Consider the following 27,125-nt stretch of genomic DNA (forward strand, 5'->3'; position numbering starts at 1 on the left):
AAAAGACAATGCTGGAGCTGTCTGTGGCATTAGCCTCAGCAGACTCAGAGTCTCACACACACACAAAACGAGAAAGAGTGGAGACAACGGGCAACAGCAGAGCTGAAACACACTGAGTTTCAAAGCAGCTGTATCTTCAAGAATACTACAGTGTACTTGGAGCTTTCTGGAGTGTTTGTTTGGCTGGACTTTGGACTGACTACTGCTTTGTTGCTCCTGAGAAAGAGTCTCTTCGTTTAAACTGGAAACAGCACAGAGACAAACTGTCCGCAGAGAAGTATTCAAGCTTTCACTTATAGAGCCTTCAGTTTCACTGGACTCCTGTTCTACCATGGCTGCTGTACGTCAAATGGTTATGGAGGCCTCTGGCTTCCATGTCCTGCCAGCTCACCTTATGGCATCAGCTATGGAGGAGTTTCCCCAGCAGTTGCCCGTACCAAAGGGCCCAGCAAAGGGCAAGAGCCGCTCCCGTCGACCTCGTGAGGCTCGCTTCAAAACACAGCCGGTCACCTTCGCTGAGATCCAAGAGGTAGAAGAAGAAGGCTCCTCGCCCCTGGAGGAGGAAAGGGCACGGCGCTCCTTCTTGCAGTCACTGGAAAACCTGCGGCGGAGCACACAGACCCTCCACTGCCCACCTGCTGCCCATCACAGCTGCACCCCTACACCCACACAGGCCAGCCTGGACTCCAGCGACTCCGACTCCACCCAGTGAGGGCAGAGACGTGACCTTCTCCCGGCTCCCATGTTCTTCGCTTTGCCTTGACCCCACTTTGAACTGAGGTCAACTGAACTGTACCAAAGTGGCCTGTCTGCCAGGCTGCCTGTGTGTAAGCTGCTGCTCTTCATTCAAAAGCCTGCCTTTTAAAAAATACTAACATGCCAACACAGAGTATAGAGCTTAAAGATGCACTTACAGCATATCTGTAATGAGCTCTACCACAGGCTGGTTTCACTGTTCCACAGATATGATGAGTGTAAAAGTAGCAGTGTTGAGCGCATCACTCTTCATACGTATTCCTTTTCTACTGTAGTCTGAGAAAAACTTGAAGGATGAAAGATAGATGGTATTTTCCCATTTTAAAGCTGTATAGGTATTTTTTTGTTTGAATCCATATTTTTCTATTTGAGTCACCATAGAAAGAACTCTTAAAAGTTTTAGTATTGTGACTTACAAGGCTGTAAATACTTTGACTAAGCAAAACGCCCAGCATCAAAAGTGACCTGGCTGTCACTGGAGCAGTAGAGTACCATTGACAAAGCTTTGTCAAGAGTTTGAGCTCTTGTTTTCCAGCTTCGGTTCATGTGCAAAAACATACTTTCTGCATACATGTCTTTATTTATTCCCTTATTTTGTTCATAACCAAGTGGAGCTGTAGATGTAATATTATTTTATTGTTCTTTCTGACTTCTAAAGTCACCTCGACTTTCAAAGAAAAATATAACCTTTATACTTGTTTTTTTGTTTGTTTTACTTTATACATATATGTTTCTCGTATGTACCTATAAATAAATATTTTCAAATATTTTGAACCATTTTCTGTTCTCCTTTCTTTGTATATTCCAGTTTGGGAAGGATTATCATAGAAAAACCAAAAAAAAGAACTTTACAAGTTAACAGTTATGACTTTTGATACAATGAGGACTACAGCAAACTCATAGCCTACATAGATTTAACAGATTTTCCATTACCGGTGTTATTGTTAAGATAAGCTTATGCTTCACTCGCTTGTCAACACACTTGTCAACAGATGACCAATGGCTTTAAAGGTGACGCAGTTTCAGTAATGTTGGGTTTCTAGCAGCAAACTCAGGAACAACAAGCTCACACCTGCTCTGAACGGCCCTCTCCCACAGCAACGCACAGAGAGCCACTGCAGCCAGTTGTGTCATGGAGTGACACGGACTAGAGATGAGACAGTAAGTGGGCGGCAGTTACAGGATAGTGTAGGATTTACTCACTAATTTTCTTGTTATGAGTGAAAACACAAAAACTTGCCTTACCCTACCAGTAGAATTCATGCTGCCTAGTAGCCACCAACTGCCTTTTCTATTGGATTTCTGTACTTGGGTTTGGCTCACAAAATAAATATAATCCCCAATGTTTATCCTAGTGAAGTAACATGTCAGCAAGTGCAAAAATATGTCCAGGCCAAAAAAGCATCCTGAACTTACAAGCTGTAACATCCCTGACCCTGTTGCTGCTTCTGACGTAAAGCAAAGCACAACTGCGCTTTTCTTTACAAAAAACAACAACAAACAGCCAGTTCCAGTTATCCAGCCAAAGTGGACATGGATAAAGACCAGCCGGTAGCACATGAAAGGTCTCCAGAGCTCTTTCCCCATCCTTTACCCAAACACACTCATTAGTCATTGTTTTTCAAGTGGTTGTGGAGCTGTTGTAGTTAACCACATACACAGCACACTGTTTGACGACGCAGCTCTGGAAACAGCTGAGTCACGGAGATATTGTCTGGTTTGAAAAATAGAGAGAGAGATGGAGAGAGAGAAGAGAATCACATTTGTCATCTAATGCCGGGGTGACAGATTGATTCAGTCCATGCCTCCTCTTCCTGCCCTCTTTCTTCAGCAACCCAGTTTTTATTTTGCAGAGGAGCTGAGGGAGTGTTCAAGAGCATCACTAAAACAAAACCTTGCATGTGAAATCTTCTTTTAGTAATTAGTTCCACTGTCTGACTGCAAGACAGATTGCTCGGTGCTTTAAAGGAAGACGGATTGTAACGGTTTGGCCCGGATGACTGATTTTTACAGTTGTGAAGTGTCTGACAAATGTCCAGGGACCAGCAGTCCACTTTTTGCCTCAAAATGAAAAGTTTTAAAGGGCGCTTGAACAACGAAGGGTTGCCATTCTTGGTCTGGGCACTGCACTCAAATCCATCAAGGGTGAACTCTTCCCCCTTTTAAAGATCTGGGCTAAAGAGCAAACCTAGCACTGAAAGCAGCCAGTTAAGCATGAAAAACAACATGAAACCAGTGTAAAAGAGTCCAAACTGGGGTAGTGTGACCCTGTGAAGTGCATGATGTCTTTGTAAACAACTTGATAGCAGCTAAAATAGCATAAAAGGGCAATCATCTGATAAATGAATATGTAGAACATGGAACAAACTGTACAGATGCTCTGTTTTGTCAGTTAACGAGCTAGATAGCCTGTAAGGAATAAAAAAAAAAACTGAGAGGAAGCTGAAAAGATATAATCTTGTTCAGTGTCCTTTTCCCTTTAATGTTGGTAGAATACCAAGCTCCTTGAAAGGCAACATCACTGTTTAAAATACACCACTGTCTGGAGCTGATGTCTTCATTCTTTTGTCGCACAGCGTTGCTGACATGTACATTTCTTTTTATCCTCTTTCAGCTCAACAGCTGAAGAGTCGAAAGGAGCTTGTATAAACACACGTGTCCAAAAAAATGTACATTCATGTCTGGACTATTCCAAAATAAGAAAAAAATGTGCTGTATTGTAAGCTAAAAGTAGATTCAATGTTTTAATCTAAATATTCTGCTCCTTAAGTAAAATATGCACCTTGTACCTATTTTTCATAAGTTTGTTTGGAGTTCTGGTTTTAAACACTTTATTATTGTAAAATTTGAAGTGTATGTAGAATATTCTGAAGAATAGAGGACTGAAAATTAAATCTTTTAACATGGACAACTGTACTTCATGTGGTCATTTTTAAAGTTTTAAAGTAAAATTATTCAAGTAATTACTAATTACTGACTCTAGCCTCTTGCTGTACTTGAGAGTGAGTCAGTCGGTACTTTAGGAGTTTTCAAAGTAAATGAAGGACAGATATGATTCTTCACCCAGGTGTTAAAACAAAAATAAAGTTTTAAACCATAAAGTGACGTGAGTAATGAATCATTAGAGCGCTGAATAATGGAAACAACTAATTCACTGCTTTTATGTTACCCAGCAAAATAAACCTTTTGAAAAATTGCTCACTTTTGGGTGAAAAGTCACTCTTGGTATTGCATTATAACCAGCTATGTTATCTGCTTTTTATTATTCCTTTTGGTTTCCACATAATTATCTAAACATGTGAACGCCTTTATATTATAAAATATGTCCTTTTATGTATTTGAGATATGTCTTAATTAGGTGTATATTCATATATCTGAAGGCCACATTGTTGCAAAATGTTCCAAAAACAAGAAGAAAACGTTCCATGATCATGATAACTATTTGACTTGTGTTAATCTGAGATTTTTTTTTTTTAGGGTCACAGGGACTTGCATGTTAGCAGGGTTGTTCTAGTGGTGTGTACACTGAAAAAAAGGCCATGTTGGATTTACTTGATTCAATAGTGGACATTGGTTGCACACAAATGTTTTGCTTTGGAAGAAACTTAAACAACTGAGTTAAATAAACACAACTTATTCATATTCAATAAACCTGTGCATTTTGTGTTCATAAAATGTGATTGAAACATGTTTAGATGAAGTAAGTTGAGCTCTTGGAATATTTTAATCCTTCACAGTTTTGTCATTTTATTTCAACACTATTCAATAACCTTTACCCCAGTACTACAACTACCATCCTCCTATGTTTATCCTCGTTGCAGGGGGGCTGGGGCATAACCCTGAAGTGACAGGTTACACACTGCACAGCTCACCAGTCTATCACATAGTGACAAACAACCATTTGCACTCCCATCAAGGGGAATTTAGAATCACCAATTAACCTAAGCTAACTCTAATAACCGCATGACTTTTAACTGTGGGAGGACGCCAGAATACCCAGACAGAAATCAATGCAAACTAGCCAGATTGTGGATTTGAACCCAGGACCTTCTTACTGTGAGGCAACAGCACTAACCACCATGTCACCAATCCAGGGTTAACAAAAGTAGGAAAGCTATGATTTCAAGGCTTGATGCAGTATTTTCTGTACGTTTTTGTCCTTGACAGGTTAAACCACAATAAATAGCAATAGCATACGCGTTGTGTGTGTGTAGTTATCTGCCTCTTATAACTCCAGTGATTTTCCTGCAGTTTGAAATCTCATGTGATCTTGTTAATTTCATGAGTCCAGCAACTAACCACTCTTACCAGATTGTATCATGTCATCTCAACAAGAACAAAGTAAGTTGTTGAATTTCATACAGATCCTACATGATTTAATTACGTTCAAGATAGAAACATGAAAATTTTGTGTTCAAATTACAAGGTAGACTTTTTTAATGTAACAACCACCCAATTTACTTCTTTCAGTATACCAAAAAAAGTAGAGGTGGCTGTTCGACTTGACTGAGATGGATGCCTTCCTCAAACCACGATCCAAAGCATGCAAGACTGAAATCCCGTGCAGTGTTCACTCGAGCATGATATGAACAATTTAATCTACCCGCTCTGCATATTATGTAGTTTCTACACTATATAGTTACACTTAACTTTAAACCATGAGGCAATTGTGTTAAATACACGCAAGATGCTTACATAAATCCAAGAACTGGCCGATCCCTTTTTTTCAGTGTACCGAGAGCTCGGCATAAATAGCTGGTACAATATTTGCTCTGGAACAAGAGTCCTCTCTCCCAAGTTCAAAGCATCTGCTGAGTGATTCCACCCACAGCTGAGAACATTATGACAAGCAGCACGTTCGTGCCTTTGTCTGTACAGTGTCTGTCTCACCCTAATTTTTATGAAGCTGTTGACATTTATAGCCATAGATGTATGATGGTCACTTGTCTGGTTGTTCTCTAGAAAAGCACACAGTGAAGTCCAAACTTAGCTGATAAATATTTAAAGCCTTTCATTTAAAAAAAATTATAAAATCTAAGGCTTATAAGCAAACAAAAATCATGACTGGTTAAATTAAAAAATTTTTTTAAAAAGTTGGCATTAATATCAGATTTTCCTCTCAGATAAAAGTGTCATGAAGGCAAATTAGCATTGAACAAGGAGTTCTTAATTTAACTGATGGACCACAGATGAAATGACAAAATTTGCACACCTCTCTGTAGCTTGTAGAACCATCTTTACCATCTTGAAGTGTTCAGTTTCTGTATGACTTAATCGGTTTCTCGCATCATTGTGAACGAATTTGGGCCCACTCTTCTTTAGAGTGTAGCTTCAGTTTAGTTTATTGAGGTTTGTGACAATTTTATTTATGTACAATTCCAGCAGAGGAATTTCAGTCAGGTTGAAATTCAGACTTTGGTCTTGATTCTTTTCTTTTTCAGCCATTCTGTTATAGATTGCTGGTGTGCCTGGGATATTTGTGCTGTTGAACATCCCAGTTTCGGCCATCTGCCTGACCCAATTTTGGACAGATGGCCTTAAATTTGACTCTAGAATGTTTTAGCATACAGAGGAATTCATGGTTGACTCACTGACCACAAGGTGTCCAAGTCCTGTGGCTACAAAATAAGCTAAAATCATCAACCCTCCACCACTGACTTGACATTCTGTATGAGCTGATATGCTGATATGCTGTTTTTGGTTTTCTCCATATATAGTGCTGTGCTTGATGGCCAAAAAGCTCCACTGTGGTCTGATCTGTGCAAAGGACATTGTTCCAAACGTTTTGTGGTTTGTTCGGATGCAACTTCGCAAATTGTGCTGTCATGTTCTTTTCAGAAATAAGAGGGTTTTCTCCTGGAAACCCTTCCACACAAGACATACTGTACTTGTTCAGTCTTTTTATAATTGTGCTGTCATGAATTTTAACATTTAACATTTTAACTGAAGCTTGTAGAATCTGAGCTGTAGCTGTAGCTTGAGATTTTAACACTTTATTTTTGAGCACAGCACGAACCTTGGGACCTGAGAGATGCATCTGGATCTTAGGTGGTCCATCTACCACTCACTGAAGCCTCATCAGGAATCACTGTCGGGTCACATCATTGTCAGAAAGCCATTCTTAAAGAATGGAAATGAAGAGAAAGGGGTAAGGTATGCCAAATTGCCCAAAACTGTAATGAAAATCAATGGCAGCAGGTCTACAGCCGCCTGTCTCGATTTGGAAGTGTGTTTCAGGCAGCTGGGGGGTTAGTGTTGGTGATCTTGTCAACAACGATTGAATTTTGAAAATAGAAAAGTACAGATTTTGATCCATCATGCAGTAGCATCTGGAAAGCATCTAATTTACAACTTAAATAAATTGCAAGAAAACTTTCCTAAGAGAGTTCAGGCTGTTTTGAAGAATAAAGATGGTAATACAAAATATTGACTCACATTCAAGAAATCTCCCCAGCTATTTGCCACTTTCAGTACACCCAAAATATAGAGAAATGGGGCTCAAGACTTTTACACAGTTTTGCACCTAAAAAAACAAAAAACAGAAGTCATTGTGTAAAAATGCCATGTTCAGAATGATATACATTTTACTGGCATTTGAGGATTTATAAATGTATTCAAGATTTTAATGTTACAGTTGGAGTTTTCATTAACTTACACACCTGTAGGTAGCTTTATAAAATGTACATAACAGAATATTTATATATAATATTTGCATCCAAAATGTAAAAGAATAGAAGCAGGGTACCACATGTCGCTTCTGGACTTGTATTTTATTAACGCAGCTGCATTCATCTTGTCTCATGACTTAGGAAGGAGGCAGTCACAGAAAAAGTACAAAGAAAGCAGGGTCCAAGGCATTATTCTCCCTCTATTTCAAAGCTTCATTTCTAAGCTCTTCATCTCCCCCTGCTGCTGAAAAGAGCTGATTACTGATGCAACGCGAAAGGTGACCCACATATCACTTCACCCAGTGTCCTTTTCCCTTAAATCTGTTGTCTGAAAAACAAAGACATAGAACATAGATAGATAGATAGATAGATAGATAGATAGATAGATAGATAGATAGATAGATAGATAGATAGATAGATAGCATTACCAGCTTAAATCCTCAGCCAATATTTACAAACCAGGCCAACTCTTGCTCTCTGAGAGTTTTTTTCTCCATTTTTGGCAGTGAGAGACAGAAAGGTTGAGGATACCAAACTCCCCTTCTCAGTGCTTTACTTGGCACAGATCCGTAGGTAATTACCATTGAACAAACATGCTGAGTACTTTGCTATTTTTGAACATCCTTCTTTCCTTCAAAGTGAAATACTATCACAGCAGATAAGTCAGATTAGGGAATTGCACTTTATTCGCTTTTGTCTGAGTTTTATTTTATGTTATTTTTCTTGTCCTAAAAGATTTGGAAATCTGATTCCACTTATTCAGAAAGTTTGAAATCCAGTTTTAGGTTCAGACCTTGATTGTAAAGTTTAGTATAAAGTTATGTGTATATTATTTCTTACTGTTCCATCAGTTTTTATCTGCACACTTTTTTGCACAGTACTTTGACATACACGTGTTTAAAAAAAGGAGTTAAATCAACAGTGAACACTTTCGGATTAATATTTTCCTTCTTAACATCTAAAATAGGGATGTCAAAGTATGCTGTATTGTGGGCTGGATACAGCCCTCTTTGATCTTAAGTGGGCCAGATCAGTGAAAATCCCCTTTCAGTGCAAAGAAATGTAATTAATCTTTGAGCCATCTTAAAAAGGAAAAAGAAGTGCAATTTTAGCACATCTCTTAAATTATAAGAAATAAATCTGTAAAACTGCAGAAAAAGTGTATCTTACCTAATTACTCTGGTGTGCATTACATTTGGTATGTTTACATCTACTGACTACTTTGTAGTAGGCTAGAGGCTGATTCAGTTTACAATATAAGCAACACTGGTTACCATGACATTCCGATTTCCTGCCATAGTCCTGTTACATTGTAATTATAATCCAGAATACAATGGAATTTAGCATTTGAATAATAAACTGACAGTTTTAAATAAATTATTTGTAATGAAGAAATTTTAAATTCCATTCTTCGGGAATTCTTCTCAAATACTTTTTTTAAAACCTTCTATTACGTCCAACATGTAGGAAAGGATTGCATTATTTTTGTTTTAGTTATTCATATTAAGAGCATTCAATCTATTAGGCTAACTGTAAATGTCAATATGAAGAGTCCTGGAGTCCTTTTTGGCAATATATGAATTAAGTTTGATTGTATTAAGTTTGATTGATCATAATGATCATAATGCAAATACGATCATAATGATAATGATAATGGGTTATTTTGATTAACTTTTCTTGATTTGTTCTTGTTGTAGATATGATGGGTTTTAACAATCATATGTGGATGAGTTTTATGTGATTATTCATGTGATCAAAATTATTATTAATAGTAGTATATTTGTACCCTTCCCTTAAATGTATGTGTTTGAAAGCACATGTTGGTGTGCTTCGGTTGAACTTTGTTTCTGTATACAACAGTTTTGCTAAAAAGACAGAGCTGTTAACGTTTACACTGTGGCTGTATTTATAGAGAGCCAGTTCAAGTATTGAAGTTCCCTGATGTATCATTGAATATTTGTAACGCGTTAGCAGGAGCAGGTTTAAAAGTTAAATACAAGTGTCGCCTGTCAATCATTTATTCCTGCCTTTTCTTGCGTCACACTTCACGAAGTACAGTTCAGATTTGACTGATGGAAAATATTGACCAATGAATAGTTAAATGAGACTTTTGACGCGTTTTAAGCTTCACTTTGGACCAATGACAATGGTGTTGTCGTAGGCTTAACCAATCAAAATTAAGGGGAGGGATTTCATTCAAGGAGCGCGAACGGTTAAGGGGCTACGAGAAAATGGCGAATATGGAGTTTGGGTTTGCGGGTTACACTATATTGATACTTTAAGCACTTTTAAAAACATGTAAATACGATAAGTGTGTTGCTTTTATGCCTTATCCGAACGATAAACTTGTATGACTTACTGAAGCTGATTTTTACTTAACGTTAATGTGAGTCGTTTCAGCAAGCGTTATCATAGTTAGCTAGCGGAATGAGGTTAGCACAGAAACATAATGTTAGTTAACATCAACTCCCTTTGGTTAAGGTCGCTAACGTCGGCATTGATTACATTTGATTAATACTGCCTATCGCTGAAATTTGGGATCTGTGGGCACCCTGCGTCTGCAATTCCCGGTATGGCTTTACATAATTTGGTTTTTGTTATCGATGTGGATTATGGAGATCACGATTCGGGCGATCAACTGGATGTCAGGAGTCATTTCGTGAAACGAGGAATATTAAACATTCTCTTACATTTCGGCTACAAATATGGATTTGAGAAAGTGCGATGGGGTTACAAGTTCTTTGACTCCAAGACTGGCCGCAACGCCAGTCTCATATCAAGAGTATCTGATTTCAAGGAGCTTCGGCACAAAACATTTGAGGACTTTGAGCAAGAGTTTGAAGCCAAGTTTGATGTGAAGGAGAAAGCGTGCCCATCTCAACAGAAACAACGATCAAATCACTCGGTTTCGGTTCAAAATGCACTTAAAGAAACCCTATTGGACTTCCAGTGGGACAGACCAGACATCACCTCCCCTGCTAAACTGTCCTTAAGGCCCAGGAAGTCGAGTCGTGGAGGAAAACCCAGTGTGTCACATGAAGATGACATTTTAACTAACGAGAGGAATGTGGTGTTTATTGTCTCGCAGTGTCCACTTTCAAGGGCGCAGCTCGTGGACTACCTGTCTTTGAGAGACAGCCTTCCTACAGATGTGACAGACCACGTTATATCCAAAGGACTTCAGGATATGCTGGTTCAGAGACAAGTTGTCCTCCACTGGATTGACTGTAGATCATACGTCCAGGTGAGTACAGTAGTGTTCAATAGAGCATAGCCAAACCACTGTCCAGTATCCGCATCTGACAATAGTTACCACAGTTAATGCACTGCTACCAGCAAAGTGACAATGTTTTGAGTATATAGATGGCACAGTTATACCTCAAGTTTGATAACAATAATGTAAATATAATATAATATACAAGTTAAACATACTTACTAATTAATTTCAGGGCTCTTAGTGCAGACTATATGATTTTATGTTAGTAGTACTTTTGAGATAATAATTCTACAAAAAGATCCCCTGCAAACAATTTATGTAGTAGAAAATGCAATTTTACGAATTGTTTTGAGCCACAGAATACTATATCAATTAATCAACACATATAAAGCTAGCATAAATGTTCAATTATCTTAACTATCATCAACCTAAATTTAAACTGATGATTAATACAATGGATCTACATGGATCTAACCTAGTAGTGTGTGCTCTTCACCAGTCTAATATAGTACATTACTGTAAAGTGTAGCACAGTACTGCAAACTGATTGGTTCAGCATGCACTAAAGTCCCTAGAATTAGAATTTTCATAATACATTATAACTCGCCCCTCCCCCCAAGGATTTTCACAACACCAATGTCTGATTTAACAAAAAACTATTAGAGTTACAACATAGCCCATGAGATTTACATTTTCAGCTGGTCAAATATTTCTTGGTTAGCAGTTCTTCTATTTTAAAGTAATGTCTCATCTTCCTCTTCTGTCTTTTCTTTTTTTATATATATCTTTTTCTGAGTGAACTCATCACACATGAACATTTTTTTCCTTCATGGAAAATACCATCACTGCACCTTTAGACAGATTGTGATCCAAACTCCACAGAAACAGCTTTGTTTGTTGTGATGTTAGTGGTTTTGAGATTAGTTATTCTGTTTCTGCTCACTCCTATTCTGTAAAGTTAGTCTGATGCTTAAGTGCTGTGACCACAACTTCAATGACTAATGCATATGAGCACATGACATGGATGGGAATGAAAAAAGCTTATGCTGAGGATGCAGTGTTAGTATTAAATTGTTTATCGGGCTTAATTATTCATTAATTGAACATCTGCTTTGACCCCTGTCTGTAACTATGTGTGTTATTGCAGGTTATGAGGTGTGAGGACTATTTTGGCTGTGACAAGCTGTCTGAGGTCCTAGCTCAGATGGATGGCAGAATAATCCCTGTGGTTGCACTGCTGAACCTTTGTAGCGCTCAACAGCCCAACTCAGGATTCATGAGGGAGTCTTTTGCATTCAAGTCCAGCATTGGATACCTGTTGTCCTCTGAACGACACTACCGCCTGGCTTTTCCTGTTATAGGAGGTGTCCTGCAGTGGCAGCAAGGTTAGTAGCCAGAGGAGATCTTTTCAACAAACTAAAAGCATTCATAATTATTACCAAATATCCCTCTGTGCAGAAGTACAATGTTTTTGTGCTTGAATTAAACATTGGGTATAAGCATATCTACATCCAGATGATGGAAAAGTAGTTGCAATTCTTACGGCAAAACAAGCAATTAATTATTTTAAAGGCGTCTTAACATGCAGCAAATAATGTGGCAACTGATGTGAACTAAAAGGAGTTTACCTTTAATATGCTTAATTTCAAAGCTGAGAATAGCCTGCAAAAATTAACTTGTGATATTTTTCAATAAACCAGGTGATGTGACACAGAGCTGTGGTGTCATGCTGGAGCCAGTGACTCGGAGACAGAAGCTTCTCCCAGAATCTGTCAAAATGTCCTTAAAAGAAGTTCTGAGAGGCTGGGATGCTTCATCACTGATCCAGACCTCCACAGAGTCGTGGGTGATTCATGGCTCCAGTAGTGGTGACCAGGGAGCTGCTGCCTTCCAGCATCTCTTAATGGATCTGTCTACTCATGCTCTGCACGTGGTGAGACTCGAAACACAATAGTTCTGTTTTAGACAATTTGTACTTCTTTTTTTTTTCTCAGTTTTTTTTTTGTTTGTTTGTTTGGGGTTTTTTGTTTGGGTTTTTTGCCGTGCTGATTCTGATTGTGTAAAGTTGTGCAGATGAAAACATCAACACTATAATCTTGATTCAGCCTTTCAGAGCTTTTGAGTAAAGGTTGGTTTACATGGATAGACTGTCATTTTTGCATTGCAAAATCTGTGGTTCCCACAGAATGAGATTGTATTTGTGGCTGTAGCAAGACTTTGCATGCTGACCTGCTTGTGAACACATGCATGTGTATGAAAGGACCCGAACCCATGCTTTGTTTAATGAATTCATACAAAAAAATATGTACTTGGTCACAATAAATAACCAGGCAATATTCAGCTGCCAATAAGTTCCCTTATCTACCCTATCTACTGTTGCCCACTGCATTTCACTATGCAGGTAGAATGTTCTGATTTCCAAAAGACAGATGTTTTTTATTGAGGTTGCCACATGATAAACCTGATCAGAAGCTGATCAGAAAGCTTAGAATTGTTGTTATTGAAAATATTGTCTATGTGCAATTGTAAAGCTGAAACCTCATCTTGTACTGTCTTATACTGTACTGGATGCATTTATTGATCTACTTATTTTCTTCTTCTTCTTCTTTTTGTTTTTCTCTCTCTGTCTTCTTGTTACCCCAGCTTGCTGAGGTGAATGACAATGGGCTTCTGTGCTCGGCTGTGCTCTCTCCACTATCATACTCTACAGCTCTGCTCTCCATTCTCCAGCCTGTAATTGCTCAGTCTAACCAGCGACTGACCACTGAAGTCATTACCCCTGCCTCGGCTGAAACCTCTGCTGACCTTCCAGACATTGTGAACAGTGTTCTGGGAGTAGTGTATGACATCATGAAGCAGGATGGTGATAGTGTTAATGGTAGGAATAGGATCAAGGCTGTTTGATATAATTGTCCACTTATTTATTTAGTGTTTTTTCAAGAGAGTATTACATGTTGTTTTAACTGTAAAATATCTTTTAAATATATCTTTTTGAAACTGTTTGTAAATGTGTTAATAAATGCAAAAAGAAAGTAAATCCACAATCCATTAATTTCATCGTTATGGGTTAATGGATGTACAATTGACCATCTTAATACTTTTAAACTAATAATATTTTTAAGAAAAGATCAATATCAAGTTCTATATCAATCTAATTTTAATCTTGTTTATCTTATCTGTCAAATATTGGAAATTTTATTTTCAGTATCTGCATTTTTAGGTTGTTGACATTGTTGTGTTTGTTTATTTCTCAGACCAGTTAAAGGAGAATCCCATTCCTGAGTGGGCTCAGCAGGAATTCAGCCACAGTCCACCAGCAACAAACATGTTGGAGACTTGGTTCCCTCAGTCGGACTATTCGGGAGTGAGCTCTCATTTAATGGAGTCCATGAGGTACAGGAACTCAAAAATCTCATATTTTCTGTTACAATAGCACTTTTGAAGAGCTTATCTATGTATCAAGTTATTAAATAGTGTAGCTTTTGTATAATATTTCAACATAGAATAATAAAAAGCCTATAAGCCTTTGGTTATAATGTCCTCCTCACACTGTTAAACAGGTTGCTACATGCAGTACCGGAGGAGAGAGAAGAGGAGAACTTACCTGCACTGCAGCAGGAACTACTTAGTGGTCTGGCTGAAATATACCAATCATCCCAGGACTCAGAAAAGAGGGGAAGGAAATGTAAGCGAATATCTTAATTTTTTTTCTTTTTTGTGAAGATCACAAACTATGGAAAATCATAAAACTCAAATTTAAGATAATCCAAAACACTAATGTCATTTTAATGTTTTTCTCCTACATAGTCATGAACTTCAGATATTTTTTTCCCAAATAATTTCTTGTCAATATCTATAGGTGGCGCCCACCGCACACCAGTGAAACAGAAGATGAAGACCATGAGTCGTTCCTTGCAGATGCTAAATGTGGCACGCTTGAATGTAAAAGCCCAAAAGAACCAGGCTGAGTCTGAGCAGGTTGGAACTGAGGGTAGGGAAGCAGACAGAACAGGGAAGAGACGGTCAAGTGACAGGAACAAACCTGGAGTAGCAAACGTGATCAGTACGTGCACCTTTTCTGTTAAACCTTACTATACTCTTTGACTACAATGTTCACTTTCATTGACTTTGTTGTATGAAATTGTCTCTGCAAGAAAGCAAATGTATACATTTCCCAAAATGTCAGTTGAACTACTTACTTTACTACCTACTTGCTTGTGTTACAAAGCTTTGTGCAGCCTATTATGAAAATACTGTTTCTCTTTTATTTTTAAGATAAAACCTAAGCTAGCATCATTTTCCGGGTGATGCAGAAAATATTTTTTATCAAGACTATTAGATCTCAGTAGTTTTTTAAACTGTAGGTCACTGTATATTGGAGATCTCTGAGACAGAACTTTTTAGTGAGTGTTTCTTGATTATGTCTGATCACTGGTTTTCCTCATCCAAGGCCCAATACTGCTTGTAGTATTTGCTTCATTTCAGGAAAATAAGTCATCTTATAATAAGTATCTTTACATGTCCTTGAGGGAGACACTGAATCACACTTTGCTCCTAGTGCACCAATAGCTTAAATATGCACAAATGAGAAGTTCTTATATCTTTACCAGATGAAGAGATTGTGCTTTTGAGATTGGAGTTCCTACATTTTTTAACTCCCTCCATAATGACTTAAGAACTGATTTTTGGCTTTTAATTTGGACCGATTTTTCATTTTTCTTTTTAGTCTTATTATGAAACACTTTATGATGATGTTTTCTTACTTCTAATAGTCAAGTAATGTATCTTCTCCTTTCTCCTAGGTTTTAAAAGTGAGTCAGAGCTGCTGTCCCATCTGAAGTCCAGTTACGAGAAGTTTATGGCAGAGAGAGAGGAGTCTGTCTTTATGGGTGTTCAGCAGCTTGTTTCCTCTGTAAAGGCCTTCCTTGCAGCAGAATCAGATTGGGAGGTGAGACAGATGATGCTTCTAAATGAATAATAAATACAGAAAAACTTACATTTTGATTTCAGTAAAATTAATGCTGTATTTTGGTTAAATCACCTGATGAAAACTTCATTACAATATGCATGATGTTCACTTTAGGTCAAAGAATGCAAGATGCTGATAGAAGATGGAAGAATCTTTGAAATATCATGGAAATATAATGCATAAACTAGGCCAGTGGTGGATCTGAACTGTGATTATTAAGTTCTATGTTTTCTTTTTAGGCAAAGACCTCCTTGCTTGTTCAACAGCATCTCCTCAAGACCAGCAAGTCAATCAGACAGCTCTATGGAATGGCTGCTGATGTTGATAGTAAAGTCAGGGAGTGAGTGGTTTCCAAGTTTTACCTTGGGGACAACCTGTGTCTCCATCTGTCTGGATAATAAAGTTTCAGTTCAAGTCATTAATATTTAGCTGTCAGTAACACGATCTGTTTATTCTAGGTGCCAGCTGCAAGTGGTGTTAAGGCTGGAGCTGTGCAGACTTTTCTCCACGGAGCAGTCAGACTCACTGGATGTTGATCAGATGGCAGAGGAGGTAAGATGATCATGGCTTAGACTTTTATGCAGTCAAGTCTCCTTTGTAATTAATACAAACATGGAAAAGGGTGTGACTACAATGTATATGATTTTCTTTCAAGCGGAGCAATGCCTTCTACCATCATGCTGATTTTAAAAAAGCTGTTTATTTAATGGTGACTATCATTCGAGCTGTTGGACTAACACAGTATGTGCCATTAATTGTGGCAGTAATCTGAATATAAAATAGTATTTCCAGTTATATTGAAATGTTCTGTCTTTTGATACACTTTTTGTCAGTCACTTCAAATTGAGTGAAAATTTAACTTTAATTCAGGTAAAATATAATAATCCCCTCTGTGCTTCAGGTGGCTGAAATGCTTCGAATAATCTCCCTGACCAGAGACCCAGTTTTCCTAACGAGGTTCCTTCAAGATGAGGTCCTGCCAGGGTAAGGTTTCAGAAATACATTTTTATTGTATTTTCAAAAGAATATAAGAATAAGCAATACAACTATTTTTCCTCCTGAAAGACAAAGCAGCATTAATAACTTTTGTTCAAGTCAAGAATAAAGTCATAAATAAAAGTGCCTCAGATGAATTGAATTTCTGTAATTTTGTAGGCGTATTTAATGATTATACTTTTACGCAAAAACAGCGAAGCCAAGGCTGGCTCACTGCATCACACAAAACATGTTTTGTTTTGGGGGGTTTTTTGTTTTGGGTTTTTTTTTTTTTTGTATGATTTCAAATGAGCCAGTTTCTCACTTGCAGTTGTATAAATCTAACAATAGTGTTTTTGGATCGCGGCAGGTTCCTGACCGCAATCCCCAGAGTGCTTGCAGAAATCTACCACAGTCTGGGCACACAGCTCCCTGAAGTTTTGCTGGCAGTCTTGCCTCCAGACTTCTTCAGTGATGACTCGGTAGCCAAGGACAGCATTTCTCCTTCAGCCTCTTCACTTTCCCTGTCTGCACAGTGCCTGGTTTCAGATGACAAAGATGGACTACAGGACCTGCGGAACCGCTCAGGCAACAAAAGGAGGTGAGAAGGACGTTTAAAAGACTCTTCTATTACAGGGAGTGCAGAATTATTAGGCAAATGAGTATTTTGTCCACATCATCCTCTTCATGCATGTTGTCTTACTCCAAGCTGTATAGGCCCGAAAGCCCACTACCAATTAAGCATATTAGGTGATGTGCATCTCTGTAATGAGAAGGGGTGTGGTCTAATGACATCAACACCCTATATCAGGTGTGCATAATTATTAGGCAACTTCCTTTCCTTTGGCAAAATGGGTCAAAAGAAGGACTTGACAGGCTCAGAAAAGTCAAAAATAGTGAGATATCTTGCAGAGGGATGCAGCAGTCTTAAAATTGCAAAGCTTCTGAAGCGTGATCATCGAACAATCAAGCGTTTCATTCAAAATAGTCAACAGGGTCGCAAGAAGCGTGTGGAAAAACCAAGGCGCAAAATAACTGCCCATGAACTGAGAAAAGTCAAGCGTGCAGCTGCCAAGATGCCACTTGCCACCAGTTTGGCCATATTTCAGAGCTGCAACATCACTGGAGTGCCCAAAAGCACAAGGTGTGCAATACTCAGAGACATGGCCAAGGTAAGAAAGGCTGAAAGACGACCACCACTGAACAAGACACACAAGCTGAAACGTCAAGACTGGGCCAAGAAATATCTGAAGACTGATTTTTCTAAGGTTTTATGGACTGATGAAATGAGAGTGAGTCTTGATGGGCCAGATGGATGGGCCCGTGGCTGGATTGGTAAAGGGCAGAGAGCTCCAGTCCGACTCAGACGCCAGCAAGGTGGAGGTGGAGTACTGGTTTGGGCTGGTATCATCAAAGATGAGCTTTGTGGGGCCTTTTCGGGTTGAGGATGGAGTCAAGCTCAACTCCCAGTCCTACTGCCAGTTTCTGGAAGACACCTTCTTCAAGCAGTGGTACAGGAAGAAGTCTGCATCCTTCAAGAAAAACATGATTTTCATGCAGGACAATGCTCCATCACACGCGTCCAAGTACTCCACAGCGTGGCTGGCAAGAAAGGGTATAAAAGAAGAAAAACTAATGACATGGCCTCCTTGTTCACCTGATCTGAACCCCATTGAGAACCTGTGGTCCATCATCAAATGTGAGATTTACAAGGAGGGAAAACAGTACACCTCTCTGAACAGTGTCTGGGAGGCTGTGGTTGCTGCTGCACGCAATGTTGATGGTGAACAGATCAAAACACTGACAGAATCCATGGATGGCGGGCTTTTGAGTGTCCTTGCAAAGAAAGGTGGCTATATTGGTCGCTGATTTGTTTTTGTTTTGTTTTTGAATGTCAGAAATGTATATTTGTGAATGTGGAGATGTTATATTGGTTTCACTGGTAAAAATAAATAATTGCAATGGGTATATATTTGTTTTTTGTTAAGTTGCCTAATAATTATGCACAGTAATAGTCACCTGCACACACAGATATCCCCCTAAAATAGCTAAAACTAAAAACAAACTAAAAACTACTTCCAAAAACATTCAGCTTTGATATTAATGAGTTTTTTGGGTTCATTGAGAACATGGTTGTTGTTCAATAATAAAATTATTCCTCAAAAATACAACTTGCCTAATAATTCTGCACTCCCTGTATAGACAATCTGGGAGGACTTTGAATTACAAATAATCTTAGATGCTACAATAAGAAGTGGCATTTGAGTGAAATATTTTGTTTTTTTTATTTCACTGGACTGGAATCATAATCAAGTATTTTTAAAGTGCCCAGAAGTATGCACAGAATGTAATGGGGTTTTTCTTTTTCTTTTTCTTTTTGTTTGTTTGTTAGGAGTGGGATGCTAACTCGCCATCGCAGCATGACGGAATCATCACAGAGTCTTCGGCAAATAGAGATCCCCAAAAAGGCTACAAGAGCTGTAAGATAATCACTTCTGCTGTCTCTCCTAAGATAAAACCTTGATCAACTTTCTGAACCAACTGTCTGAACCTCTCTATTTGCAGAGTTGGCCTGTCTGAAATAGAAAACAATCCCAATAATTTTGTAATTCATTTTAATCCATCTGCCTTTGTGGAAATGTGCTTTTCATGCGGTTAGCGTGTGCTACTCTGCTTCTTTGTTGGACTTTAAATAGCCAAAATATTTTCACACTGCTGAATTAATCTGAGCCTTTTTTTGAACAAAGTCCTCATCTTTTGAGCACGAGGCTATGTCCTTTTGGGTGCCATGTTCGCTAATGGTCGAGTTTTCATTAGGGTTTTTTGTTGTCTGTTATGTTTTTTATCTCGCTCACACTCCTAATGTACAGCTGTTTTTGGCTGCAGTACCCCAAGCACATGTGCTGCTGTTTCCACCTATGCTCTGTCCACCAACCTGACATGATTAATTGTATTCTAGCCACATGAGTGGTTTGGCGCACTGCTGTTTAAGTCACTGGAGTATTGTGTTTCGTGTAGAGTTCACTCCATTTTATATTGACCACATCTTGTATTTCGATTGAGGAAAACTCCGCCCCCCCCCCCAGAACAATTATCTTTATCATTTTATCACCCAGCCCTATGGCTATTGAGAGAAATGTTGTAGATATTACTTGGACTGTCTGATTTGTTAAACTGTATTTTTGGTGAAGATAGCCACCCACTATAAACAATGAAACAATGGTGGTGTCATTTGCTCATAATTTTCTTTATCTCATCCACCTGATTCCTGCTTTTTCTTTTTTTTTAGTCCAAATCAAAGGGTCGTGTATCTTTGGATAAACCGGTTGAGGAACCACATCCCCCAAAACAAGAAACACAAGGTATGTCCTTTGTTACATCTTTCTTGATCACATATAACTTGCCTATTCCACCCTCAAAACTGTTTCCAGATCACATGTTAACCAACCAACCCAGTGACATCACATTGAGTACAGACACAATATGGCGCTAAACATGTTCTAAAAACTTTAACTTTATGCACTTTCTTAAATCCACCTCCACAGACAGTGTTAAATCTAAATCAGTTTTTGAGAGCAGGGCTCCTTGGTGTAAATTATCCTGGTTACATGTATTGTTTCATGCCCACTCTAATACCTCTTGACATAAAAAAAAAAAAGAGAGAGAAAGAGAGAGAGATGAGTCTTAAACACCTAGATTGTGCTAATTCTCAGAGGTGACCAAGGTGAGAAGAAACCTCTTCAACCAAGAGATTGTTTCCCCTTCAAAGAAAGCCAAGCTACAAAGGAGCCGCTCTGTGTCTGCTGTGGAAGGAGTGAAACGCAAGCGATCCCATGAACCTGAAGGTAGAAGAATGCACTGTTATAGATTAATTTAAATACGTAATGTAATAACTGTCCAACTACTTTAAACTACTTTAATGTTTTCCAAATATTTTATTGTGTTCAGAGAGGCACAGGCTTCTTACCAAAAAAGTGTGTGAGACTCCGCTCCACAAGCAAGTGTCTAGTCGTCTACTACACAGGCAGAAAATTGGAAGGTATGTTTCTGTTAATGTAATTAATATTTTTATTTGCCATACCTTTATTTTAAATTTACTCAGACCTGAAGTATGTAGTAACTCAAGTTATTTATTTGTTTTTTTGCAAAGAAAACCTGTCCTAACTGAGGAGTGCATTGTGGAAGAATCACCAGTGAAACCTTTAGAAGGTATTTTGCTAATACGAAGTTGTTGTTTTGTTTGTTTGTTTGTTTTTCTACTTAAATAACATTTACACAAATGCATGATTTATAATTGTATATGTATGTAAATTAAGTCAGTTTTATATTATATAATTTCACCTTGTGCTTTTTCTTTATATCTGGTTCTTTTCTTGATTAAAGACAGCAGGAATTCTGAGTAAAAAAAACTATTTACATATATATTCGAATATTTCATTTAACAGAAGTAACTTCAAAGATGCACAATAATTTTAACATTTGTGCGTATCAATTATGACAGTCTGTTTTGTATCGTTTTGCTGCTTTGGATATGTTCATAAGATTGTAATTTTACACAACTCACACTTTCCATATATACCATAAACTTACTACGTCTTTGTCCTTTGGTTCTGTGTTAGATCTAAGAAGAAGCCCAAGAATAAAGTTCGCTCGAAGACACTCAAGCACTTTCTATTCAAGTTCTCAGCCTCGTTCCCGCAACCTGGACCAGGCTCTCTCTGCATCCCAGCTTAGTCTGAGTGATGGCAAAATATGTGGGGTTAATGTAAAAACAGTTCGGTCTCCCATGCGTCTTCTTTTTGGGGCTGCTGAGTCTCCCAGTCATTCTAACCAGTCAGGTGCAACCAGGCCCAGCAGGTCACGGCTATCCACAGACTCGAGCGTCTTTGAGGTAACTTCTCAATTTAATAATCAGTGTGTCATCCTAATGTGCTGCAATTTGAGATGATTACTAAAGATCAGCTTTTTTCAAGTGTGTTCATGTGATCTGAGAGCAAATTGTAAAACGTATTTTTTATCTTTTTAGACTCCAGACAAAACCACAAAATCACCCAACAAACAAGGGAGGGCCAGTATTGCAAACACGACTCCAAAAACACCTAGGACTCCTCGGACCCCTAAATCCCCCAAGACCCCACCTTCAACCAGGACACATATTTTGTCAGTTGCAGAGAGTCCTGTGGTAGCTAGCACTAGTGGACTTGGTATGTCTCTGAGGGGCACTCCTTTCAGATCTCCAGCCAAAAAGCCTTTTGTTCCAGAGACACCTACAAAGCAAAGCCCCATGAGGAGCCCTCTAAAGGGTATTCTCAGGACTCCAGTCAAGGCTTTGATCGAAGGATGCACCTCTTCTGATTTACATCTGATCCATAGCCCAATTTCCAGGACTCCCAGGAAGAGTGTCACGTGGTCTCCCTCTCCACAGAAATGTAGGATAGTTGAGAAGAGTGCTAATTTTAAAGTGCCACAGTCACCAAGTATTACATCTCACAGTTCTCTGAGACTGGTGACATCCAGTAAGTTCAGCAGTCCTGTCAAAAGCACAAACACTAAAAGAGACATTTTCAAGACCCCAGAAAAGACGTGTCAGGTACACCTAGTAAGAGTATCAGAACATGCGCATAGTAGCTGTTTGACTCCAGAACATAATCAAGGGTCTTCTGTAAAACCTCACTCCAGTTTTAAAACACCAGGAAAAGGTGATGCTGTTCTGGTTGAGCCTCAAGCTAAAACCACACCCCCACCAGAACACCACCTTTCCACTCACCCGGACACTACAAGTCAAAATAAAACGCCTAGTCCAACTCACCAAATGGTTACTCGTTCTGGGCGAACTCCAGGTAAAAGTTCAAACACTGCTTCCCCATATAATCCTGAAGTTTCACCACTTTTAGATGCCACTCTTTCAGATGGCTCAGATGCCTCACCAAAGTCTCCAGCAAAGCTCTTAACAAGAAAGTCTGGTCAAGGGGGTAAAACAGCTACACGTGTGTTAAGGTCCCAGTCTAATGAGAGTTCGCAGTCAGACCCAAAGGAAGAAGCGCAGAGTAAGGCCTCGCAGTCCACTGCAAGTGACGCTAGTTCTCATACCGATTCTCAGCAATTTGAATCTTCTCATGGTACCTCTGGAACCACAGATGATGATAGCATTGACATAGTTGATGCAGCCATTGTAAAAACAGAGTTTAGCGGAGGTCTCAAGATGAACATTAGCTTTACACGGAAGCCTTCACTGTCAAGTGAAGACTTTGTGTCAAACACTGTCTCTGCTAAACCACTTGTGCCATCCCATAACACACCAAGCCGGAGTTACGGCTTCCGTCAGACACCTGATCGTCAGCAGAGGGAGGCTGCTGCTCGTTTAGGATACGGAAATGATTCACCTCGATTTTCAACCCCTAGAGGCTCAGCAAGACATGGCCGCCAAAAGGGCACAGGTACGCCAAATCCTCTTACCTACCAAGTAGAACTGGAAATGCAAAAATCAGGACTTCCCAAGCTAAAAATTAAACGCACAGATTCCATGAATGCAGGAGAGTTTGTCTCAGATGGAAGTCCTCGATCAGGAGCGCAAAGCCCTGTAGTAGGTGTGAAACCTCAGTTTGAAAGCCCCTTGGCCTTATTTTCTAAATACCGAGATCCCGGATGCATGTCGCCATCGGTCTGTGCTCATGTAACCCCAGCCAAGAGCACACCCGGGAAAGGTGGAAGCGTCCAGACTTACATCTGCCAGTCTTACACACCTACGCACCATCCCACCTTGTCACCAGTAACTGCAGAGACTGTCCCCCTGACTCCTTCACCTCAAAGTGCTGGTAAAGTGACCCCAGAAAACCTCAACAGCTGGCCTCGCAGGAAAAGAGCTCAGATTAGTGTGTTAGGAGGCAAAGATCGTGGCCTGAAGGGGGAGCCTCAGCTTGAGGAGCTCCTGGAGGAGGCTGAACTTGGAGTTAGTAGGTTGCAGGACATTGAGGATACAGATGAGCCTTTGGACAACAAAGCTAAATCATTTGCTCTGACTTCCAAACAATCCCCTCCAGTTGGATCAGATGCGTCTCCTCTTTCTCCAATGGAAGAGTTGTACTGGATGGAAAAGCTGGCTGAGTGCACGGACTCTCACAAGGCTGAAAACGAAACCGCCTGGGCATCTCAAAATGAAGATGGCATATCAAGTAAGTCATGGTTTATACATTTTTGTATTGAACATTTTAAATATATACGTTTTGTGTTCTGGGTTTTTGAGATTATGCATGGAGAGTTGCAACTGATTTATAGTTTAATTTAATGATTTATTTAGTGAGTAATTTAGTGGTTTTACTTGATAAACAAATTTCAGCAATTTAAAAGGTCTTTCATTTGATTTATGAGCCTGAGCTTCAGTATTTCAAATAGAATATTTACTCTTTTCATTGCTTATTTATTACAGAGAATTTAGTAATCACACCATTTTGTTTTTTAAATGATTGCATGAAGTCATATGAATGAAATCCACCACAGAGTGCCTGATTTTGCCATTTTCTGCAGCAATGACTCCTCCCAGTTCAAAGGTGCGAAAGCCAGTTTCTGCCAGTGGTATTTTGGCCCTTACCCAGTCCCCATTGTTGTTCAAGGGCAAAACAGGTTCTGCCAGTAAGAGAACACCAAATTTTAGAGGTAAGTTGTACATATAAGATAAGATTATAAAACTTTTTTGTTTTTTGTATTTATTGTTCAAGGCACCATCTATTTTCATTACTCTCACATTTTCAATATGCAGTAAATGCTCTTCTGTTGTCTTTTCAGTAGGATTTTATCAGCTCATCCTTTTCAAGGATTTTAGTTCATGAGCCACAGGCAGCGTAATTTGATTTAAAGTGGGATGGACCAGAAAAGCATTGTATTATAACTCATAAAACATCCCTTTTCCTAAAATATTTTTCAAAAAAATGAAAAATCAATAGCAATCCATTTACCAAAGATTTTAAACAGCCTTAGATAACTCAGTATAAATAAGTGCAGTTTTAAACCATGTATGTTGTTTTTTTTTTCACATGTATAGCGTCTGTTTTCATTACTCATACATTAGAATTTACAGATCACATTGAAAGCCACAAAATATTCACCTGTATTGTAGATCTTTATGGTTCAGATAAGTTGTCTAGGTCTAGAAATATTTTAAACTTTTCAAGTGTTATCAGTCCTGAGTAGTAAACACGGTGTCACCACAAAGGGATTTACAATCCTTTTTTTTTTTTTTTTTTTAATTGGCAAATTAAAGACATCACTGCAGTTTTCATTGTTTGCAAAGCCATCCATGGATGGAATGGGATCCTTTTGTGGTATGATTATGGGCCCTAGGCCACAAGTTTGACATCCTTCAAGCTAATTCTCTGAAGTTAGGTTCCAAAATTTTCCCCAGTACAATTAATGGAGCGTTAATATCATTTAACCTGCTTAATAACCAAAACTACACATTCTCCTGTATAAATGAAGTAAACTTTGTATTTCCCATCCTTCACATTTCCTGACAAACCTTATTCTTTCCATAATGTTTTCAGAAGAAGCTGCATCACAGAGGACAGAAATTGATGGAGTGGACCTGTCTCCCTTCAGCCAACCAAAGAAACGCTCAAACACAGGAAAGACCTACAGCAGGAAGAGACTAATTCACTGAGTTACAAAGTAAAGTGGCCAACAAAGCAGAAAGTTTGTCCATTCTGTGCTTAACTGTGAAGCTGAGCCTTTTGATGACAGATCTGAAACATGTCTTTAAAGCACCACTTGAAAATGTTTTTGGGGGGGTTTTTTACATGAAACAACGTCCCATTCAATCAGCTCTCGACACTTTTGATCCGGACATTTTCTCTTCCAACCCGTGGGATAGGTTAAGACTTTGGTTTCAAACTGAACTGAAAGTTATTCTTTTTCTGTTCCTTTAGTCATTTTAAAATACCCACTTGGGTGTTTCTGAAGCTAAAACCTAGAAAACAGGTTTACATTGCATGTCATTGTTCAAAATGCGTAATTAATTATTTTATAATCAATTCAGAGCTTTTAATTTGTTGTTGTAAATATGTTCTTGTATATTTATTAGTTTGTTGTATACTTTTTTTAAATAAAAGGAACAATTTTAACAGTTTGTAAATAAGTTGCTAAAGTCTTGTAAATAAATATTAATTTTCTTAATGATTTGGAAGCTATATATGTATTTTGTGTCTTGTACCTTCTTATCATTTGAGTATTTGCAGGACATAGTCAACCTATTCAGTAAGACCAACTAAAACCTCACTGAACTTTACTCTGCAGGCTTCATTGTCTTTGACTGTCACCTTAATAAATTATTTTATCAGCTGCCAGCAAATAAAAGCAAACCTGGTGTTATCTCTAAAGTTTCAAAGGTCACTGCTCTAAAGCCATAAAACTGAGTGCATTCAGTAGTTGGTACAAAAAGTAAGAAAAAATGTTCTAATAAATCTATATAATTGACTTAATTTTGTAATCATTGTCATCTCAGGAGTATATGTTGGTGTGAATGTTATTTTTTTTTTTTTAATCGACTGTTAATTGGAATGCTTTGTTAGCTCCTGCAAAGTCCCATAGAAGGCACACCTCTTAGCTGTCCTGTGTTTGTATAGCAGTTTAGATAGCTACCACAAGAAGAAAGTACACTCCGCTAGCTTGATCAGCTGTGGCTCAGGGTCCTAGTGCATGTTAAAGTAATTGTGTGCAAAAATACTGCCCCTGATGCATCTAAGGGATTGGTATTTGTGTGCATCTGTTAGCTGTTAAGGCATGGAACAAAGAGCTATATGAACGTATGTGAAAGGACAAATGTGGTCTGTGTACCAGACTGTTTACTATTTACTTGCTCCTGAAACATTTCCCGTGTTGGCAAGTTGAGTGTTACAAAAGAAAAAAAAGTCTATTTCTCATCTTGGCTGTGGTTTTGAAAGCTAGACCCTTTATCACTAGTAAAATTCTGAGTATTACTATAACGAATGAGGTCAGAATTCCCTTTGACTGTTTCAGTTTTATGGCCCTGGCTCTGTCACACGTCTGACTTAACGGTTTATTGTTAATAAGTAACAATTTACTTTTCCTATTACTTTAAGACGGCATGTCTCGTGTAACCAGGATTTTCTTTAATGCTGAAAGTGAAGCGTCATGTGTATATCAATGTGTTTTGCTCACACAACGTTAAGTCAATAGTTGTGTCTCTCAGCTGAGCAAGGGTTGATATTCCTTCACATAGCAGCCACGTAAGTTCTTTGATGTAGCTTTTGGGGCCATGACTCAACTGCAGCTTTCTGCTCGTGCCAGAAATGGTGGATTGTTTTGAGCTCTGTACTCTGGCCAGACTTCTCCACAGCATGAACATTTTTGCACTGTTAACCCCTACTTGCAGAAGACTCATTTCTCCCTCTCTCCCACACACAGCTGCTGCCACATGCTTGTTTTATGTGAATGGGACATGCCTCGTCGACTTTCAATGGAAGAAAGTCAGTTTCGGAGGGAAGGACTGTTTAAGGCACCTTTGTCTTAAGTAGTCTTTTTTTATGTT

At 38.6% G+C, this 27,125-nt stretch overlaps 2 protein-coding genes across 3 annotated transcripts; both read left to right on the forward strand.

The window, feature by feature from the left end:
- The first annotated feature begins 24 nt into the window (after positions 1 to 24).
- On the forward strand, positions 25 to 1,530 carry lg7h11orf96 (linkage group 7 C11orf96 homolog). Its single transcript, XM_005459979.3, has one exon. It carries the CDS (start codon positions 332 to 334, stop codon positions 710 to 712), a length of 381 nt encoding a protein of 126 aa, XP_005460036.1. The 5' UTR covers positions 25 to 331; the 3' UTR covers positions 713 to 1,530.
- Positions 1,531 to 9,613: 8,083 nt separating this feature from the next.
- Positions 9,614 to 25,757, forward strand: ticrr (TopBP1-interacting, checkpoint, and replication regulator). 2 transcript variants are annotated; one of them, XM_005459980.4, is made up of 21 exons: positions 9,614 to 10,668; positions 11,789 to 12,026; positions 12,342 to 12,574; positions 13,285 to 13,519; positions 13,896 to 14,034; positions 14,202 to 14,326; positions 14,501 to 14,704; positions 15,444 to 15,589; positions 15,850 to 15,950; positions 16,069 to 16,162; positions 16,512 to 16,594; positions 16,956 to 17,186; positions 18,978 to 19,065; positions 19,875 to 19,947; positions 20,299 to 20,430; positions 20,534 to 20,624; positions 20,736 to 20,794; positions 21,205 to 21,476; positions 21,612 to 23,757; positions 24,110 to 24,238; positions 25,123 to 25,757. In XM_005459980.4, the coding sequence occupies exons 1-21, from the start codon at positions 9,997 to 9,999 to the stop codon at positions 25,236 to 25,238; spliced, it is 5,607 nt and encodes a 1,868-aa protein (XP_005460037.1). In that variant the 5' UTR covers positions 9,614 to 9,996; the 3' UTR covers positions 25,239 to 25,757. The 2 variants fall into 2 exon arrangements, with proteins under 2 accessions (XP_005460037.1, XP_005460038.1); XM_005459981.4 differs by having other exon boundaries at positions 25,126 to 25,757.
- Positions 25,758 to 27,125: the final 1,368 nt, after the last annotated feature.

Source organism: Oreochromis niloticus, linkage group LG7 (genome assembly GCF_001858045.2).
Source record: "Oreochromis niloticus isolate F11D_XX linkage group LG7, O_niloticus_UMD_NMBU, whole genome shotgun sequence".
NCBI classification, from domain to species: Eukaryota; Metazoa; Chordata; class Actinopteri; order Cichliformes; family Cichlidae; genus Oreochromis; species Oreochromis niloticus.